Source organism: Cervus elaphus, chromosome 19 (genome assembly GCF_910594005.1).
Source record: "Cervus elaphus chromosome 19, mCerEla1.1, whole genome shotgun sequence".
Lineage (NCBI taxonomy): Eukaryota > Metazoa > Chordata > Mammalia > Artiodactyla > Cervidae > Cervus > Cervus elaphus.
This window is the reverse complement of record NC_057833.1, coordinates 67445583-67467384: the sequence shown is the minus strand read 5'-3', so window position 1 is coordinate 67467384 and position 21802 is coordinate 67445583. Positions and strand designations below refer to the sequence as shown.

Below are 21802 nucleotides of genomic sequence, written 5' to 3'. Positions count from 1 at the left end.
AACTTTAAAAAAATAAAACTCAACAGGGCCCAACGGGGTTCAGGGGGACTAGGACAGTGAAGCTGCTACTGGCTGACGATTTGAATTAATGAACTTGGGGGCCTGCAGCGGGGGGTGGTTGGGAGGGAAAACTTCTCTTCGGTGGTTTAACTCTATTTCTGTACTTGCTCAATGGAAAAAAAAAATATCAATGTGCTATCCTATAATGTTATAACAGGAGGAGAGATGTTAAATCTTCAAGGTTGAATGATTTAAAGGCCATTGTGTTAAGATTCAGGAGTGCAAATTCTTTGCAGGATGTACTAGAAATGCTCTTTGTTTTACACTCCAGAAACTGACATGCATTGTCTTGAACAAAGTCATTTGAAGTAACAGCCCTGATGTTAATGTTATGATTGGATTATGATGTGGCTTTAAAAATAAATAATTTCACTTGGCCTTGGCATTTCTTTTCTAAATGTCTCAGCACTTATCTGTGGTGAACAGCAGATTACGGTTTTTCTTCCCAGAGTCTAGTTCCATGAACACCCCTACGGAAAGACTTGGTAAGGCCTGATGGAAAACTCAGGAGACGCAGGCAAGGAAGTTGATACTTGGGGTGAGGAAACTGGAATCAGCCGCCGATCTGGAATCTGGAACCACGGGCCCTTGGATGTGGCCAAATATGGAAAGAATTCTTGTCACCAAGCACGGAACTGGGTACTAGAGTTTTAGAGTTCTTGAATTTTCTAGTCCTTTATCTTAATCAGCCAACAAGACCATAATAACTGTCGCCTATGGGGTTTTCTCCCTCAAGAGTGGTAACATAAATGAGCCAATTATGGTAATTTTCATTATTTAACATATATCTTTTTCTCTTTTTTATTTTTAACTTATGAAAGTGTGATACATTTACAGGAGACATATCACTATATCCTTTAATATATTGTGTTTGTTTTTTTTCTCCCTGCATAGTAATTTAACATTAAGAGCTAAGGCAAATACCAAGGGAAAAAAAGATCATATGGTGATAAATAGAGGGGAAACAGATTTGTGTGCCTGGAGCACGTTTCCCAGCCTCTCTCTAATCCTCCTTCCTTATCTGGACAAAAAGCACCAGGATGCAGGCTGCAGTAAGCATCTCATGAGATAATGTGAGCACCCAGCACAGAGCCTGGCATGGAACAAGCTGTTGTAAGGATGATATTAAACTGGATTACAAATTCCAGATACAACACCTACCCTTGAAAAACTTTTTTTAAACTCTTTATTTTATATCAGAGAACAGCTGGTTAAGAATGTTGTGGTAGTTTCAGAAGGACGTGGAGGGACTCAGTCATACACATACATGTATCCCTTCTCCCCCAAACCCCGCTCCCATCCAGGCTGCCACATACCACTGAACATATTCCCTGTGCTACACAGTAGATCCTTGCTGGCTATCCATAATACAGAAGTGGGTACATATCCACCCCACACTCTCTAGCTATCCCTTCCCCCATTCTTCTGCCCTGATAAGCATAATTTAAGTGTCTTTTCTATGCTTTTATCAACAGCAGCTCTATTTAATTTGTATTTAAACTAGGAGAAATACCTCTATAGCAATACATCTATTTAAAATCTGCAACAATGATTATCTTCCTGATACCTTAACTTTCTCTTTATGACCTTAAAGGATTTTAATCAACATTTATTTTTTTCAACAAACATTGACTGAACCCCTACAAAAAAAGAGATGGGCAGACAGATCACAAAAAACAGGTTCTGTGGTTTACATAGGTAGACACAGAATCACACGCCCAAATGCAAGCAGAGCTGAGAGCCTCGCTGATGAGAGAGAAAACTAGGCAGGAGAGAGGAGACAGAATGAGGAGTGATCTTAGACTTTATACAGCATGCCTCAGCCAAGTGCAATAGGGAAATAAGTCTGATCAAACAGGGAAGGAAAGAGTGAACGAGAAAAAGATCCAGAGGTCACAGTGGCCACTGCTTGAAATAGGTTTACAGCAAAAAAAAAAAAAAAAAAATAGTGTAATGAAACACTCTAATTACTGAAATAAAAATGAGATTCCATTTTTGCCCGTCCCAATGGCAAAGCTTCAAAGAGTGAAATATTCAGAGTTGTTATGAGTGCAGTGGAAATAAGTCTCATATATGACCATAAGTCAGAACTGGCACAACCCTTTTAGAGAATAAAGTGGTCATTTTTTTAAAAACTGTGGCAGAGACTTAAAAAAAAAAAAATATATATATATATATATACACACACACACACATACACATATAAATACACATACACACACATACCACTTGGTCCAATAATTCCTTTCCTAAGCACTAAGACTAATAAAATAAATTTTAAAAAATTATATAGAGGGTGCATTGCAATGTAATTAGTGAAAAATTGAAAGCAGTATTATTTCCTACAAGAGGATGGGTCAGGGCAATTCCCCTGGAGAAGGAATAGGCAGCCTACTCCAGTATTCTTGGGCTTGCCTGGTGGCCAGACAGTAAATAATCCACCTGCGAAGCAGGAGACCTGGGTTCGATCCCTGGGTTGGGAAGATCCCCTGAATGAGGTCAAGACAACCCAGGCCAGTACTCTTGCCTGGAGAATCCCCGTAGACAGAGGAGCCCGGTGGGCTGCAGTGCATGGGGTCACAGAGAGCTGGACACAAGTGAGCTACCAGCGCGCAGCACACACTAGGATACTGGTTACGTAAACCACAATACTTATTTTAGATGGATTATAACTAAGCATAAAAATTACACTTTCCAAAAGATGTCTGTGACGTGGGGAAACGTGCGTCCAACAGTGCTCACTGAGACCAGCTGGACGGTCAGGGAGGCGGAAGGACAAACAGAAACACGCAGTAGGAAGACACAAGGAACACTGATGCTCTTCTCTGGCTGCTGAGCCCGGGAGCAATGTATACTGACTTTTTGCAATGATTCCTTTTTTTCATCTCCTCTATAGTAAGGATGTTTTATGACCATAATTTGCACAAAACAAGATATGCATTTTTCAAAATAAATGCAAATAATTAAGAGAAACAACAGTGGAAGGATGCAACAGGCAGGAGCGAGAAGCTCTTCAGGCCTCCGCCCTCCGCCAGCCACGGAGCAAACAGCCTCCACCCTGAGAGCAGGACTGAAGCAAGCCTCTGAACAGCCGGGCCGTGAGGGACCCCCGGATGTTCTGCCTGCCCGGGTGTTTGGCTCCTGCCTGGCTGCATCCTTATATTATCCAGGGACTCCTAGAGCCCCCCTGGCCTGATCCCTCCCGGCTCCCGCGTGCCCTTCCCTGCCCGGGAGGCCGCAACAGTGACCTGTGGAAGCGACCCGCCCTTCTCCTTGTCTTGCTGGGCCCCTGGAGTTCACAGCCGGAGCCGGCAATGGGGCACACAGACTTCAGGGCAGCACCAGAAAGACAAGGCAAGTTCGCCAGCAAAGCTGAGATGCGCATCGCCTCGTGGCATCTGCCGTTCACCTGAGTAGTTCCCGGAGCTCTGCTCTCCTGGACTCACATCAGAACAGGCATTAGGACACCCACCTTATAATTCCACCTTATGAGGGGCGGGGGAAGCGGAGCTCAGGACCCTGGCCCAGGGTCACGGGACTGGGAAGGACTCAAAGGCAGGGGCGTCTGTGGCCACAAAGCATCAGAAACCTCAGGGCCGTCTGACAGAGGCCCCAGGGAAAAGAAGAGCTGTCCTCCACGCATTTGGGGTCCCCTGATGCATTTGAGGCCATCCCTCAGCCTGAGAAAGGATCCCACAGGAGCGGAAATGCCCCCACTGGGAAGGCCTGGAGACACTCTCGATCAGGCCCTCTTCTCAGCAGGTCCTACACGCAGAGAAGCTCTCCTCCGGGCTTTCCCACGGCCTCCTGTACCTTGACGCTCTTCTGTCCCAGCTGGTTAGATCAGTGCATCTGCCAAGTTACGCGGGTGTCAAGGGGTCCAGGACGTACAGCTCTGGGTCTCCCCTTCCCACACAGGGAGCCTTATTCTGGAGGTCTAAACACAGAAGTCATCTTTCCCTGAAAGCATCAGGGACGGCTGTTTCACTTATTTATTTTATTCTTATTTGTACGAACAGTTTTTCAACTTCCCTGGTGGCTCCGATGGTAAAGAACCTGCCTGCAATGTAGGAGACCCTGGTTCAATCCCTGGGTTGGGAGGATCCCCTGGAAAAGGGAATGGCAACCCACTCCAGTATTCTTGCCTAGAGAATCCCCATGGACAGAGAAGCCTGGTGGGGCTACAGTCCACGGGGTCACAAGCAGTCAGACACGACTGAGCAACTATCGCACACACACGGTTTTTCAAGAGACGTTAACAAGTGCATGTATGTGTGGGGAGCAGGGGCAGAGATTTAAACAAAGATCTGTTTTGTAAAAAAAAAAAAAAAATTAATTAAATAATCACTTTAAAGAAAAGATGGATAATTAAGGAATGGTTCGACAGACTGAACAAGAACAAAGAAACACTGCAGACTTCCAGAATATTCTCCGAGAGCACTGCAGGCCCTTATAAAGGGGATCATGAGAAAAATAACCCCCAAAATCCTATCTTTTCCAATTCCCTTTCCCATGGCCACTGAGGCAGCATGCCCAGGAGGGCAAACTGTGTCCAGGGCCACCCACGGACAGGAACACAAGTCATTTTAAGATTGTTCAGCCACTGAGTCATGTCTGACTCTTGGTGACCCCACGGACTGCAGCATGCCAGGCTTCCCTGTTCTTTACCTCCTCCTGGAGTTTGTTGAGACGCACGTCCACTGCGTCGGTGATGCCATCCAACCGGCTCTTTTTAAGATCACGGCGGGTAATTCTACTTTCAGGCCAGCGCTCTGGGAACACAACCGTGACCCAGTGGGGCAGCAGTATTTTACTTTCTAATCCTTCCACTGCCACTGACTCCTAAAGTAACCAGAGGCGAAACAATTCAAATTTCACTGAAGCCAATGAACTGCTGAAAACCCATATGCCCCAGGGCTGTTCAACTCATTCGTCATATCCCTCAAAATACTATATATATATGAAGGAGATGAGCCTCCTTCATACAACCCAGAGGTTTTACACATGTTGGATTCACACCTGATAGCAAATACTCAGCAAGTGCCTGCTATGCGCAAGGCACGAAATACATAGAAGTGTCATGCTTTTAAATTGTTTTTTTATCTTCTTTTTAACTGAAGTACAGTTGATGTACACTACTGTAAGTTACTGTAGTACAATATAGTGATTCCCAATTTTTAAAGGTTCTACTCCATTTCCAGGGCTTCCCAGGTGGCTCAGTAGTAAAGAATCTGCCTGCCAATGTAGAAGCCTCGAGGTCAGTCCCTGGGTTGGGAAGATCCCCTGAAGAGAATGACAACCCACTCCCAGTATTCTTGCCTGGAGAATCCCATGGACAGAGGAGCCTGGTGGGCTACAGTCCATGGGGTCTCAAAAGAAACCAGGCATGACTGAGCAACAACTTCGTTTCCAGTTATTAGAAAATACGGGCTATGATCCTGGGGGTACACAGTATGTCCTTACAGCTTATTTTATGTGGAATAGTCCTCTTCACCGCTCACCTCTCTGTTACCCCTCCCCTCCCCTCTCCCCACTGGGAACCATGAATTTTTCTCCCTATCTGTGAATTTGCTTTCTTGTTTGTTGCTGTGGCTACCTTCACTAGTTTGTTGCATTCTTCAGCGTCCATATGCAAGTGATATCACAGGGATCATCAAGACCCCCAACTTCTGTCAAATCAAAGAAAGGAACTTCCAGAAACAACTCACTGAAACAGGAGTCGCATTCTCCCTCCACAAGCCTTGTTAGGAACCTTCCATCTCCTGTCTGGTTCTAAGAGGCTCTCCACTCACAGCTGCAAACTGGGCCTCTAGTTGCCACGAAAATCCCCACAACTCCATCTGAAAGACTAAAGACCTTTACCCTCTAGGATCAGGGGCTGTAACCTGTGGCTCCCAGGACCACCCAAGGACAGAAGTGGATTACAATAGAATTAGCTTCCCCTGTCACTCTGCAATTGGCTTTTCCTGCCCTTAAAAGCATTATTCTGAGAAGCGACTGCAGGCTTCATTAGACTCCCCAGTGGCCCAAGGCATAACAAAGGATCATCGAAGTCTCTGGGAGACTGGATTAAAAAATCCTAACTGAAGCAAAATCAAGTTCCAAGGCTAACAACTAGCTCCTTGGAGTCAGTAAGCAAAGGCAGTGCAGTTTTGTAGAGAAGGCAGGAGAGGGGTGTTAAGGACCCCCCAGTATTGTCAGGTGCCTCAGAAGGCCTGGAAGTACCAAAACCGACTCAGGAATTGCACGTAAGGGCATTAGTTCTGATGCTTCTATACGCTTCTATTAGAGCTCTTAATTTGATCTTAAAATTCCCGGACCTTTAAGGAGAGATGGACACATTCACATAAGCTCCCAAAATTTTTTTAAAATTCCCATGGAAACACTTTGTTCCCATTTCCAAAATATGAAGGGAAAGTGAGGGTGAGAATCATAAAGACAGGATAGAAACATTGAGCTTTTCAAAGTGCCTCACAGGATCTTATTCAAGCCAAAAAAATAAAAAGAAAAAAAGAAAGAAAGAAATCCACTCAGACACAGAGGAACAACTTCAATTCTGTGCATCTGATACCTGATCGACTAATTGATTTATTTACTGAAACAACAAAAAGCAGAGTGCATTTGGGACTGGCAATTGCCCATATGACAAACTGTTTCCTAATTCCAACAGACAGCCATGGCCGCAATGTTCCCTGTGCTAATTTGAGCTTTGCACTAACATAATTAAAACTGCAGTCAACAGACTCGGGCCGCCTTTTTTCCACTCTATAAACAAGTCTGTAAAATCATTTCATTACTTTACCCAGGAAGCCTAGCAGAACATGTCTTGAAGGAAGTTACCTATAAAGAGGGTCTATTTTATTTTAACAGAGGATTAAGAAGGGTCCACTCGAAGTCATTTTGAAAGTTTACTTAAGCTATAGACAATATACAGAGAATGCAGTGCAACCAAACGTTAAAATAAGCAGAATATCCTGGATAAGTGTAACTCTTGCCAAAATTCATTCTGAAAAATCACAAGACATTGAAGCTTTGAAAATATTTTCATCTCTTAGAAATGTATACTTTAAATTAAACAATGACACATTTGTATTATATGCAAAACACCCCACACTCTAAAAGATGGCCTGTTACTTCAATGTCCTTTGATACACTGATTTTTTGGAACAAACACACATAACTGTACCCGACCTATTCAAAATTTACAGAGAACATTAGATTCAGCTGCTATGAAATATGGACATGAAAAAGGGTGAAAATAAGAATTAAAAAGGCAGCATTTGGGGTTATAAAATCAAACAATTTCTGCTTATATTGCTGAAAGTAGAGCATGTCAAACACTAGATTTTAAAATTTCTTTCTACATCATTATATTTCAGGAGACTTTCAATCCTTATAGCTGAAGAAAGAAAAATCTCTGTAAGATTAAAGTCTTTGAATCATACCTTGATGATTATGTTTTATATATTATTGGCCATACCTTGAAAAACAAAACATATTTTGAGAAATACTGACAGAACTTCTGAAACACAGTGTATACAGTAAGTATTAATTAAATCCTCTCACACAAACATTTCAAACTCCAAATCAAGAAGGATTTTTAAACACTGTCATGGTCCAATTCTGAGCAGCTTCCATCCATATTCATGAGCTTTCCAATTAACTATAACCCTTGACGAAATCTCAGCCAAATGCTTTTCACCTTCATGCAGCAAAACTAAAGACATGCGACCAAGAAAACTTTCTTTTTCCTCTTTTCAATATCTAATTTTGCTGCTCATTTTTTTCTCGTTTCTACAAATGTCACCAATCTGGCCTTGAAAATATTGTTAACAGGCCACTTCATGGACTCTTATGCTGCTGACTAAGCGTCCAACTGGCTTCACCACCAGGAATGAGGCCACATTTGTATTTTCACCTCCACAGATTCACCTCCACCTTCATCTCTCTATGCTACTTACCAGAAACGTCTGCAAGAAAAACAACGCATCAGACCACACGCCCCAGCACACAGAGAACAGACAGGCAGTTCCCACAAGGCAACCATCACGGGGAAGAAAGTCTACTCACAGTGCTCCGAGAAGTAGGTACTTTATTAAAGATAAATACATAACCGAACACAACGAATTACCACCATGCCAGTTATGAGAACGCCCCGTGCTCAGCCTGAAGGTTCCACAAAATCAAGGCAACACTGGCAAGTCCCATGACCGACAGACAGCCACTTGCTTCACCTCCAGAGGGACCGGCTGGCATCCCTGATGCTACGGAGGCCTTCGAGAACATCCGCAAGTTCAACATTTCCAAGCCCATCTTTGCCTCCGACCCTGCCCTCCAACCTCGCCAAGTCCATTGCCTTCCAGCGCGGAGGCACCTCCAGGCACCGCTAGAGACAGTTAAAAGAAAAGGAAAATTCGGACGCGCGCTGAAAAGCTTTTGCAAAAGTCATCCACAGCCCTCAACCGTGAATTTAGAAACCCCAACTTTTTTCTGAGTTTGAAGTTTTTAAGCCTTGCGGATGGTTGGAGTAGGAAAAAGGAAATTTACTAGGCAGTGCAAAGGAAATCTTGTTGTCCTCTATTGTGGCAGTGGGGGTGTTGCCCAATGCTAACTTATCTGCCTTGATAAAGGAAACCAAAGAAAAAAGGAGCAAGCACAAGATTTGGTCAAACGAAAAGGACCCCTCTGCTTACCTTAATAGTGCTGGCCATAATGCAATCAAGTTTATTGATCGTTAATAAATGTTAATAATAATTATTGCTTCTCTCTGACCAGAAAGTAGTTTTGATGAGGTTGTTTAGAGCGGATGAGATTGTGCTAAGTCTGGGAAATGAAGTCAGCCAATGGCAGGAAGAGGTTTCTATTGGTCCTGGCCGCCCAGCCCGAAGAAACAGGATATTTGGGAGTGGAGAGATAAGAGACCCTGAAAACAATGTTGTTTTTCTTGATGATATGCAGCCAGGAGATTTTTTTTTTAATTAAAAAAAAAAAAAAGACATCAATTGCCTGGGCCTGGGATGGCCACAGCAGGTGTGACCCCGTGTGCCGCCGTGTGACACGCCGCCTGGGGGGGGCAGGATACAGATGTGGCGGGACTCCGCGTGCCTTCACGTGGGCGGCGAGCACCCGGGGCCCCTGGGCGTGGAGGGTGCCCTGCAGCTGGGGGGCAGGCCTCCTGGGCCCGCATCTCCCCGGATCCGCCACACGCCCGGGATGCGGGACCTGCGGCCCCTGGCATCACACTCCCTGCTCCATCCTCTCCAGAGGCAGCTCTGCAGGTGGTGCTTATTTCTTGCTGATAGGAGAGGATGTTTAATAATAGGATGCTTAATGGCAGTCATTCTTTCGCCTGCTGATTTTTAACCTTCGTTGGTTCAGCATCTCAACGTGAATGTTCCAGAATAGTTTCATTTTCTCCTTCCAAACATACACAATTGCTATCGGCCCCACAATAAACCAGACTTCCCTGGTGGCTCAGCAGTCAAGAACCCGCCTGCTGATGCAGGAGATGTAGGAAATGCAAGTTCAAGCCCTGGGTCGGGAAGATCCCCCTGGAGGAGGGCTCGGCAACCCACTCCAGTATTCTTGCCTGGAGAATCCCATGGACAGAGGAGCCTGGCGGGCTGCAGTCCCTAGGGTCACAAAGAGTCAGACACAATGGAACACAAGAAACCAGTTAAAAATGCAAAGACTCTAGGATGAAAGTGACCAAGAGAAATAAAGAGGAAAATAAATCTGTCAAATGCTTGTTTTCAAATGTTTACTTAAGACCTAAGGAACTTAAACAACTACACACGTTTTTTTAGCTGAAAACATCAAGTTGACCCCACTCTGACAAGTGTCCAGGCTGTAGACAGCAGACCCTGCGAGAACTCCTGGCTACACAGGGATGCCATATCCTCATTAAGTGTTTTAAAATCCGACCTGCGAGTTCAGGGCCACAAGTATGTTTTCCACTTGGAGGAAGTGCAGCTAACGCAGGCCTGAACATTCCTTAGAGGGTTTCAGGCCTTTTAATTACTCACTTGCAGGAAATTACTTGTTCTCTGGAAGAAATAACATTTTGCTTTGAATGGACCCACACACGAAAGCTGGGCCAGTAAAGAGGTGTGGTCTCCAGAGGGGACCCGCAGAACACAATAGACCCAACCCTGAGTCATCCCGCAGCGCGCGGTCTCAGAGGTGGACGGTCACTGAGCTGACTTCACACAGACTTCAGGCCTGCCTGTGTCAGAGCTCCAGAAAAGAGCCCGCGTGTCTACAGATTTTACTGATCCCACGATTTCCCCCCTGACTTAGAACAGCAGGAGAAGGAAACCTGAGGAGGAGGAGGGATGGGAGGAGGGAGAGGAGGAGGGAGAAGGAGAGAAAGAAAGCGGGAGGGATGGGGAGAAAGAGGGGAAGGAAGAGAGAACGCAAGGAAGAAAGAAAAAGAGAGAAGGGGAAGCAAGAAAGAACGAAGGAAAAGAAACAAAGAAGCCCCAAAGAGAATGTGTAAGAAGTCTCATTCCCATTCCGTGTAAAAATCAGACCCTGACCAGTGCTCAGTATCTGCATTTTGAGGGGACGCTGATTTCCGCTCTTTTCATCTCCAAACAATAAATGAGATGGCAGGCTGATTAAAATTGTGTTTCCCCTAAAATTTCAAAGTACTGAGTTGTTTTATCTGGGCAGCTTCCATGAGGATTCAGGAGAGCTGGGGGGGAAAAAACGCTCTTTCGGCTCCACTGAGATTCCTTGTTTTTAACTCTGCTAAGAAGCATCCATTTTTCAAATGTGAAAGGTGGCACCCTAATCAGCAGAATTCTATTATGAATTTTCCAAAGAGCATCCTTAAGTAGGGTAACCACTGTGCTTAAAAAAAAAAAAAGCCAGGGAAGAAAGTTCTGCCTGGCCCCAGGTCACCCCTGCACCACTGCGGCCTGGGTTCTAGCCCAGCCTTGTTCCCTGCAGCAGGAAAGCAGCAGCATTTTTATGGAGATTTAATTCTTCCTTGAGGGGTCTTGCCCTGAACTCCTCGGTTCTTGTCTAACTCAATCAAAGAGTGAACAGTGAAAATGTTTAACTCTTCATTCAGAAATAATGTCAAACTTCAAATGCCATAGGATATCACGTATGTGAGAAATATAAAATATGACACACCCATAAATTTTTTTTAAATGCTCACTTGAATTTTTAAAAAAGAAATAAAATATGACACAAATGAAGCTATGGAGGAAACAGAAACAGACCTACAGGCATACAGAAGAGATCTATGGTTGCCAAGGGGGTGGGTCGGGGTGGGAGAGGGATGGTGGGTGTTTGGAGTTAGCGAATGCAAACTTGCAAACTATTATATATAAAAATGGATAAACAATAAGGTCCTACTGTGTGGCACCGGGAACTATACTCACTGCCCTATGATAAACCATCATGGAAAAGAATACGAAAAAGCATCTGTCTATGTAAAGCCAAGTCACTTTGCTGGGCAGCAGAAATGAACATGACATAGTAAATCAACTCTACACCCATGACATTTTAAGAAGAAGAAATACTGTCAAACTTATAGAAAAGCTACAGGATAACTCAAAGAACTTCTAATATCCTTTTTACCAGTTCCTCCAGCTTCAGTAATTTACATCTGCTTTGCCCTCTCCCTCTCTTGCATATATATACATACAAATTTTATTACTTAATAAAATTTTATTAGACTAATGTTTTTGCTTGGAATTTTCATACAGAAAACCCGATGATACTCTTTTGATCTATTTGCTAAAGATTCCACCCGTAAGTTTCCTTCTGTCTTATTTTAAAAATACTATACTACTATAGTATAGCACATACTATAGAAAATGATGAAACAAAAGTTCCATTTTGAGATCATGAGCTATAAATTCGGTTACAAAATGAAAACAGCAGATCTTCCTCATTTCTAATGACAGATGTTGACTGATTTCTGCCATCTTCCAGAATTATTCTGGATGTCTAGAACAGTAGCATAACAGCATCCCAGCCCAGGATGTTCTCTATTTAATGCAAAATTCTTAGGGGGAAAAAAAAGGGGAACTTTAATTGACTTTTGACAGCATAAGGCGTATCTATTAATTAGAATACAGTAATGCAGAAACCATTTCCCAAACATTATTCTAGGCGGAAGTCATCTAAAGACAGATATATCACTTGGCGCTCCCATCACCCCCACTCAAGCCTCTGCCACCAAACAGACTCAGCAGCGTAAGGACTGAGCCGCCTTTCAATGCACCACCACCGCTTCTTCGAGAAAGGCATCCTGAGGTCACTGTGTGGGCCCGTTTCAGGGACAATCTTAGAGACCCTCCATATGGGTCATCCTTCCATGAATCTCTCAAGCCAGGATCATTTTCTGCCCTCCTTGGTCCACAGTAAAGACCATGGTGTCACGGTGTAGCATCCATGTGAATAAACTGCACACTTCCCCTCTGTATTTATCTGTCATGGACCCACTGACCATAGTTACCAAAACCCTTCATCAGCCTGTCTGTATCCTGCGTGTCCGGACTCTTCGCAACCCCATGGACTGCGGCCCACCAGGCTCCTCTGTCCGTGGGATTCTCCAGGCAAGAACACTAGAGTGTGTTGCCACTTCCTACTCCAGGGGATCTTCCCGACCCAGGGATCGAACCCACATTTCCTGCATCTCCCACATTGGCAGGCGGACTCTTTACCACCTTGCCACCTGGGAAGCCCATTCATATCTTACTCCAAATGAAAAAGGAAAGAGTGTAAAACAGAACCTACTATTACTGTAACTATGAAAGGAACACTGTCATTTATTATCCTAAAACCACATCTTCCCATTTCTAAAGAGTCAACAAATTCTCATCCTTGTTCTCCTACAAACTTCTCCGCGTGGGATCTCACAGGAAGGTCGAGGGTTGAGAACACCTGGAGAGAGGGCAACACAGTTGAAAATGACGTCTGAGCGTAGCAAGGCGGTAACGAGCCAGAATCGTAGTTGGAGACCTAACAGAAGACTCACTCATGACTGACAGCTTGATCCCTGTATTCGACATGCATACCATGACAGACTTACCGTTACTGGAAATACTGGGGGAAATCGATGCAGAAGATGAATACTTAGTGATACAGAAAATTACAGTACGGTATCTGGTAAGTTAAAAGTCAGGTTATAATGGAGAATTATATCACAGATTCATTTTGTTAAAAATAAAAAGGCAAAGTAGAAACATTAATAGGCTACGTACTACAATAGTAACAGAGGATCTTTGCTTTTTTGTTTTTCCTCCTTTCTCTCTTGGTTCACCTATATTTTCAAAAGTTATAATAATTTCAACAAAAATAAAGATATAAACAAGTACATAATAAAACAGAATGAAATCTGCTTAACTATTCTACAAAAATGCAGAATATATTGCTTTGTATATTTAGCAAGTCAACACCATGAAAAAAAAAACAGGTGAGGAGCAGGAGAGAAAAGTTCTACATTAAGTGGAACTTAAGAAGCCCAAAGCCCAAATCTAAATTCTGGTCTACAATTAGATATTGGTATCAACAAATTTGACATCGAAGACTTTTCTGGAGCTGCCAGAGAAATTTGAATATATGACGACTGTTGCATCATATTACAGATTTATTGTTAACTATTTACATTAAAAGGTTTAATGATGCTTCGTAGAAAAACTGCCTATTTACAGCTGCATTCTGAAGTACTGAAGATAAAAAGCCAATAACTTATGCAACTTATTTAAAATAATTCATGAAAAATAACAATGTGAATATGACAAAATTATACAATCACCAAACCTCAATCATAGCTTATATGAGTGTTCATTGTATTGTTTGCTGTATTCTTTGAGTTATAAAATTTTTATAATATAGTGTTAAATAAAAAGTTCTAATAGATTTCTTTCTTTTAAAAAGTTACAATAAACATAAGTTACACTGTAATATAAAAGCTACATAAGCAACATGCAATGTTCAATTTCTTTTGTAAATATCTGTATAACATGCAGCATAGGATATCCGTTTGTCAACCTCTATATGTGTGTGGACCGAAAGTATTTTATAAACTTCAACAAAAATAGGGTAGGGCTTCCCAGGTAGCTCAGATGGTAAAGAAACCATCTGCAATATAGGAGACCTGGGTTCACTCCCCGGGTCACAAAGAGACCCTGGAGAAGGAAATGGTAACCCACTTTAGTATCCCTGTCTGGAAAATCCTCACGGCCAGAAGAGCCTGGTGGGCTACAGTCCATGGGGTAGCAAAGAGTCAGACACAGCTGAGGGACTAACACCACACGGATCAGCTGGTAAAAAATCCGCCTGCAAGTTGGGAGATCTGGGTTCTATCCCTGGGTTGGGAAGATTCCCTGGAGAAGGGAAAGGCTACCCACTCTAGTATTCTTGTCTGGGAAATCCCAGGGACAGAGGGGACTGGTGGGCTACAGTCCATGGGTCGCAAAAGAATCGGACACGACTTAGCACTAAAAAACAACGACAAGTATAAAGTAGCTTTCTGGTGAATTTCAGTAGGGAAACCCAATCAGACACTTCTGTGCATTGTGACGGCCATCTCTCCAGCTTTACCCCCCCGCCTCCCCGCCCCCAGTCAATGAGTGCCTTGTCCACGCCTGGCACTCCGGTGGGCACTAAGGAACAAAGATGGCAGGACTCGGTCCAGCGCCTGAGTTCTCAGCGTTCAGGAAGCCTCTGTTCGGCAACTCGGATTCCTCACACACAGAGCTTGGGATCAGTCCATAAAACAGACTCTTTGTGGACAAAACAATAGGACAAAAGTGCCGAATATTTATTGTTCCTAGGATGACACATGAACCTTAAAATGTATAATATTTGGATTATTCAAGAGAGCCCGGCAAGAAGGATGTCCCACGGATTTTTGGCAGGGACATGCCTGAGATTGTAGATAAGGATCAGGACTGTGGAGCGGCCCCCACAATGGAAAACTACATCACTCAGTGGAACTTTTCCGTCTCTATCAATTAGAGGATTTGCCTGAGAACACAGCCAGCATAAGGCACTCTTAGCCCCAAGGTCACCAGCGTCTACTCAGTAAGGACCACCTTTCCAACATTTCCATTCAAAGCAGACTTCACGAGTACAGTTTCATTAGGTAAGACGGTGTGTGGCATGCCCTCCAGCCACACGTGAAGAAATAATCCAATTTCCATTTAAATAACTAATGTTTCAACAGCTTCTCTAAGTGGTTAATACATTCTTTAGCGTCTCGGTGGATTTGAACTAATCTAAACCAAGGAAATTGTTATCACACAGTAAATCCTCAACTTCTCAACACCAGGCTGCAATTTCCTTCATTTTGAAGCCATGTGTCAAGTTCAGTTCTTTAGGCCCAGATGGAGCAACGATTTCAGTGGACACGATTTCATAAGCATCACCTATATCCTCAAGTTTTGCCAACTCTGCCTCTTACCCAATGGTTCTAAAAATGCAGGAGTATTAAAACCCGTATCAGGAACCCTAAGTATGTCAATTTAATTCTTAAGGCTGAAAAAAAAAGTTTTTTAACTTTTTATTTTACATTGGCGTGTAGCCGACTAACAAGGTTATGACAGTTTCAGGGGCACAGCAGAGCAACTCAGCCATCCATAGACACGTACCCATCCTCCCCCAGACTCCCTGCCATCCAGGCTGCCACACGACATGGAGCAGAGTTTCCTGTGATGTACAGTAGGTTTGTATGATACCCCCTATATGCGCAATCTAACAAGAAATGACACATTTTTTTAATTAAAAAGCAAAAACAAAAGAAACAGGAATAATTATTTTTGACACAATCATTTAGTAAGGAGCATTAAAATTTCCTGTTTAAAAGATCATGCTTCTATATACAAATTATGAGCCATTAAGCGCATTTCAAGGTCTTCATTCATGTAACTGGGGCATAAACAAGTATAAATGTTATAGTCATCAGACTGCCACTGGTCACCACAGATAGCCCAGCATCCATACCCCATAACTGGAGGACTCAAAAAGGTACGTGGCCATCCACCTTAAGGCTGTCCTGCCCCTCCACCAGCTACTCAGATCTAGGGTTCTATGTCTGAGTCACTGTCCTCAGTCATTCCCCCCAGCCACCCCAGGAAGTTATCTGGGGCTGCTGAAATTAACTTCGATTTTGAACACTTGTTATACTTCTAAATTTTTTTTTTAATTTGTCAGTCTCACTTGTAAGATACTAAAAATCAGCAGTTATTTTTGTCTTAATGTATAATGATTTTGTAAATTATCTCTTAAAGAAATGATACACTATGGCCCAAAGAAAAATCACTCACACTGCACCATAATGCCACTCAGTTAATGGAAATTTACAGAGAAGCCTGCTGTCCACAACTGCTCCCCTTGCTTATAAAGGCTGTTTCAGTCTCAGACTGAGACGACTTTTCTTTCCACGTCACTCAATTTTGATGTGAGAGCTGGACCATAAAGAAGGCTGAGCACCAAAGAATTGATGCTTTCAAACTGTGGTGCTAGAGGAGCCTCTTGAGAGTCCCTTGGACTGCAAGGAGATCAAACCAGTCCATCCTAAAGGAAATCAACCCTGACTATTCACTGGACGGACTGATGCTGAAGCCCCAACACTTTAGCCACTTAATTAATGCGAAGAGCCGACTCATTGGAAAAGACTGATGCTCGGAAAGATTGAAGGTAAAAGGAGAAGGGGGGAGACAGAGCTCGAGATGGTTAGATAGCATCACCGATTCAAAGGCCAGGAATCTGAGCAATCTCTGGGTGACAGTGAGGGACAGGGGAGCCTGGCATGCTGTAGTCCATGGGGTCGCAAAGAGCCGGATACGACTTGGCAAATGAAAAACAACAATTTGTTTATGCTTTTGCTGATTTATTTCTATCACAAATGGAATCAGAAAGGAAGCCACAGAACCACGTGCTGTGCCATAAATAGTGCATTTAGATTTGCATGGGTGTAATCAGGCAACCTGCTGACTTAACTGAGTCCTAGGCCCACACGTGAAGGCAGGCGAGGCAAACAGAGTCTGTCCCCCTCCGGCAGCCCCGCCAGGCTGTATTCTCCCTACACTGCACCCTCTCTGCATCATGCCCCTCCTCTGCAGGGCATCCTCTCCACGTGCACCCTCTCTGGACCACACCCTCTCCCTCTGCACAGAGAAGTAAAGAACCTTTCTCTTTTGGAAGGTACAGAGCACAGGCCTTTTTTTTTTTTTTCCTACTTCACCCTCACGAAAAGAAAACTTGCTTAATTCTATTTAAATGCGCCAAGCTGATTGGCAACTAGGAGGTAGATGAATTCACAGTTTGCATCCGACCCCAACACATCAGCCTATCATCTGGGAAAGGACAAGCGGAAATGTTCCTTCTGAATGTATCGTCAGTGAGCGGCCACAGAAGCCGCCGTTTGCCTAGTGGATACTCTTTTACCCTTTATAACAGCTACAAAAAGAATCCTGCCTCAAGAATTTTAGGAAGCAACCGCCTATTGTCCAAAGAACTATACCGCTTGGTTTGTTTGCTAGCTGGAAACCAGAGGCTTTGCAGGGAATTTCCTTTTGAACGGCTTGGACTGTGGTCACTAGAGGGCGCTAAATGTCCCTCTAAAAGGTCTTTAGAAGGGAGATGAGTACGCCTAATTCTTGCCTTTTACATTTCTTGAATTGGTATTATAACAATATGAAGTTATCTCATTTTAATCCATTAAAATCACAGTCCAACATTCAAAATGTAGGAATTCTTTGAAAATTAAAATGTTTTCAATATCATGGGACATAAAGAAATACAAATAATAAAAAATAAATATAAACAGATCTGCACCTAAGACTAATTCATTCTTCTGGGTGAGATCTGACCATAGAAACTGTATAATTGTTCTACATCACTGTGAATAATTTCAAGCTCTGAAAAATATTCTATTTCACAATAATTCTAAAGGGTTCAGTAAGCCCCCAGTGCAAGTGCCATCAAATAAGTGGTAAATTCTGAATGCATTTATTTTCTGGTTTCAGGGACAGCACCTTGCCTAGAGTCAGATATCCTTTTCAGACTTGAGAACTGTAGGATATGGATTATACTGTAAAATGTGAAAGAGACTTTGTGGTCTCTTCCTTTATTAAAAAAATTTTTTTTAAAAAGCCTGTAGTATCTCAGTTGCTTATAATGCAACACATCAAAATGATGCGCAATATGGAGGTATACATAAATAGAGTTGAATAAAATGAGCCTTAAAACTAAATACAAGCGTTTTCTTGAGAATAATCCTATTATGCAATTACACAGACTTTGATAGTCATCAACAGGCTACACACTTAAAGCAAAATTCAGTGCCTTGGAAATATATGTAAAACCCAAAAAGTTTTGATTTTGCAACTTTTCTCTTTTTTGTCTTCACTTGTACTTGAACATATCTGTGTATTTCACTGTTTTCCTTTCACTTCGGTTCATGTACCAAGGAAGAGTGAGGTCAGTGGGTGAGGGCTGTTTGTGCTTCTGGCTGTCAGAGGGGGTGCTCTCACCGACATCTGAGGGGCCCCCCGGTAACTGCGGTTGACGACGGATTTTCCCCTCGGTCTGCCAGTGGAGCAGAGGTTCGTGTGCAGCGTATTCTACAGAAGGAAAATTAAGGCAGTATTTCATCTGTCCGTCTGTGATTTCTAGAGGGAAACAAGCTTGACTTGGGCACGTAAATGGCACAGAGTAGTGCGTGGCATGAGGCGTTGGAAACCATTAAGAGCAGGGGACTCCTCGGCCAGCTTCTCCCTGATCCGGCTCTAGACAAAGGACATCGTCTGCAAAAGACAGTCCAACCAAAAGACATATACAACCCTGTGTATGTGTTAGTCACTCATTCGTGTCCAACTCTGCGGCCCCATGGATGCCAGGTTCCCCTGTTCATGGGATTCTCCAGGCAAGGATGCTGGAATGGGTAGCCTTTCCCTTCTCCAGGGGATCTTCCCGACCCAGGGGTGGAACCCTGGTCTCCCGCATTGCAGGCAGATTCCTTACCAGCTGAGCCACAGGGAAGCCCAGCCACAACCCTGACTGCCTACTCTAAGCTGGTTCTGTGGGAAACTGAGGCTGTGAGCGCAGGCCGCCGCCTAGGGCCACAGGTGAAATCAACAAGCCCAGGCTGCAGGGGGAGCCCAGGGCACCCCGATCTCAGGGGCCTTGGCTCAGGGCAGTGGGCTCTAGGGCTGGCCTTGTCCTCCCCTGCGTGGGGACTGAACCAGTCGTCTAACTCACCTGGGCAGACGTCCACCTACCCATCCGTTAGTACGTCTGCAGGCCTGTTCAAAGGAGGGATTAGCAGGCATTGCACACGCTGCTCTGGGCCACCCTTGCCGCACCCCGGAGACTGAGAAGAGTGGTCCCCAGGGGCCCCCAGGGCTCCATCACAGGGCTGGTGCTCAGCCAGCAAATGCAGAAGGAATGAATGAGCGAGTGAAGATTGAATGAATGAAAACGCCCAGGAGCCCTGGGAAAGGCAGCATGCGCTGTGCCAATGGGCAGCCGGGGAGGGGCCTTGAGGGGAGCACAGTTTAACGTGAACTTGAGGCTCTACGGGGGTGGGTGGTGAGAGTGATAGTCAGAGCTGTCACACGTCCAGCCGTGGTGGCGTCCCTGAAGAGCGGTGGTGTGGTGGTTTCGTCCCTAAGTCACGTCCGACTCCTGTGGCCCCATGGACTGTAGCCCGCCAGGCTCCCCTGTCCTTGGGATTCTCCAGGCCAGAATACTGGAGTGGGTTGCCATTTCCTTCTCCAGCGGATCTTCCCGACCCAGGAATCGAACCTGGGTCTCCTGCATTGCAGGCAGATTCTTCATCGAGCTACGAGGGAAGCCTCTGAGCTATGAGGGAAGCCTTGAAGCGGGGTGGCTAGACCACTATCTCTTCCCTCAAGTCTGAAGGGACCATGCCCAGCATCTGTGCTCTTCAGCTGGTTTTCAACGGCTTGGTGGACGAGTCCCAAGATTTTCACTCGAAATGAAGATGAAAGCTGCTGCTCAAATTGTGAGCCATCCAAGGCCTTCCCACTTCCTTCCCCTTTCTCCTTCTCTCTCTCTCTCTCACACACACACACACACACACACGATGATGATAATGATGAAGACGGATGACAGGCAGACTTCATACTAATGCAGAGATCCAGAGAAGAATAAAGAGACAGCCTCTCTGCCCCCACCCACCGTGATGCCTGCTCTCCCACCAGTCTGCCAACCCCTCTCCCAAGCATCCAGGCCACCTGCCCGGGCTAACTTCAGAGGTGACTTTCTTGAGCAAGCCCCCCCCAGATCAAGGTGCTTAGAAGTGACGGAGGCAAGTGGTGCCTAAGAGATCTTCTGCTCTGTACTTTATGGGATTCCCATCTCAATAACTGACCCACAGTACCTGGCAGGGAATGGAGAGTCAATCATAAACAAACACGGAATGACTAAACAAGAAAAAAAAAAGACTGAACAAGTGACTGAGTACATGCCTTTTATCGCACCTGCATCACGCTGCATTTAATGCAGACTTCCCCGAGTCACAAAATAAAATAAAGGCTGTCATTCCTACACCCCACGGCCCTGGTCATTGTCCAAAGGGAACCGTGATGAAAATTATTTCCAGCTAAACTATCTCAGCAACCAGGTCGGCTTCATGGGCACTGAAGGACAGATTCACTGCATTTCTATGCATTTGCAGTCTCACCCATGACAATCAGATTTCCCGAGATGCTCCAGTCAGACATCCTGTCACACAAGCCCATCTTACAGACTGATGTCGACACTGCTCCCGTCCAAGCTGGGGGGCTGGTGTCTGCAGGGTAAGTTCAGCGACGCGACTTCCAAGGTGACCTGTGAAGGTGATACAGCTTCCACCTGGCTCCCTGGGAAGCAGCCCCCCATTACGTCTCAACCGCCACCCTGAGAGGAAGCCCGAGGCCCACAGAGAGGTCGTTTGTGGGCGATCAACCTGGCCCGCAGGCAGCACCAACCCTCAGAGGTGCAAGTGAGGCAACGTTCAAGATGACCCCAGCCCCAGCTGCCCCCTGACTGCAACCACCTGAGAGACCCCGAGTGAAAACTGCCCCTCCCAGCCCTGGAACCATGAAAGTGAAACTGAAAGTGAAGTCGCTCAGACGTGTCCGACTCTTTGCGACCCCATGGACCCACCAGGCTCCTCCGTCCATGGGATTCTCCAGGCAATAATACTGGAACCATGAGGAGTAGTAATATCAGATCACAATGACCACACACGTGATTGCTGGGATCAATGATCAGATGATCATTGTGATTTGAAGCCACTAAGTTTTAAAGTGACTTGTCAGCCTCAGTGACGGAGGAGGGCATCAGAAGAGCTTTTACTTTTTTGCCACGTTGTTACAGCAGAACCACCTTTTTTCTACGTGATTATTTATCCACTCATCAAACATTTGCTGGCACCCATTATACACTCAGCTTTGTGTCAGCCATTGAAGATGCAGAAAAGAAGACAAGAGGTCCTCAGCCAAACAAACGAACCAAAAGACTCCCATATTAGCTGGCGACAGAAAGATGGCAAAATCACAACAGTATCTCAACAAGAGAAGGGACAAAAGATGTGAATTTAAGGGCTTTTCTTCTGCCCTCTGCTCATTAAACGCCTAAGTGCCTCGGGGTCCCTGGACCCCACCGAGGTGGAACCCCTGCTGCTCCACTCCTGACCTTCACCCTCAGTCCACACCCAATGCCAGCGGCTCCCCAGGCTTCACACTGCTGGTGCCCCCGCTTCCGTTTT

At 44.7% G+C, this 21802-nt stretch overlaps 1 protein-coding gene across 5 annotated transcripts in view; it reads right to left on the bottom strand.

Annotated features, from left to right (window-relative positions):
- ERG (ETS transcription factor ERG) overlaps positions 1-21802 on the bottom strand; it is a 315726-nt gene that overhangs the window by 119953 nt on the left and 173971 nt on the right. For 2 of the 5 annotated variants that reach the window (XM_043875443.1, XM_043875444.1), the window contains exon 1: positions 8754-8898. The exons of 2 other annotated variants lie outside the window; for them this stretch is intronic. In XM_043875443.1, the coding sequence (XP_043731378.1) occupies positions 8754-8771 (18 nt within the window). In that variant the 5' untranslated portion in view covers positions 8772-8898. Of the gene's footprint in view, positions 1-4728; positions 4848-8753; positions 8899-21802 lie in introns of those variants that run through there. One more of the 5 variants, XM_043875446.1, reaches the window with a different exon arrangement.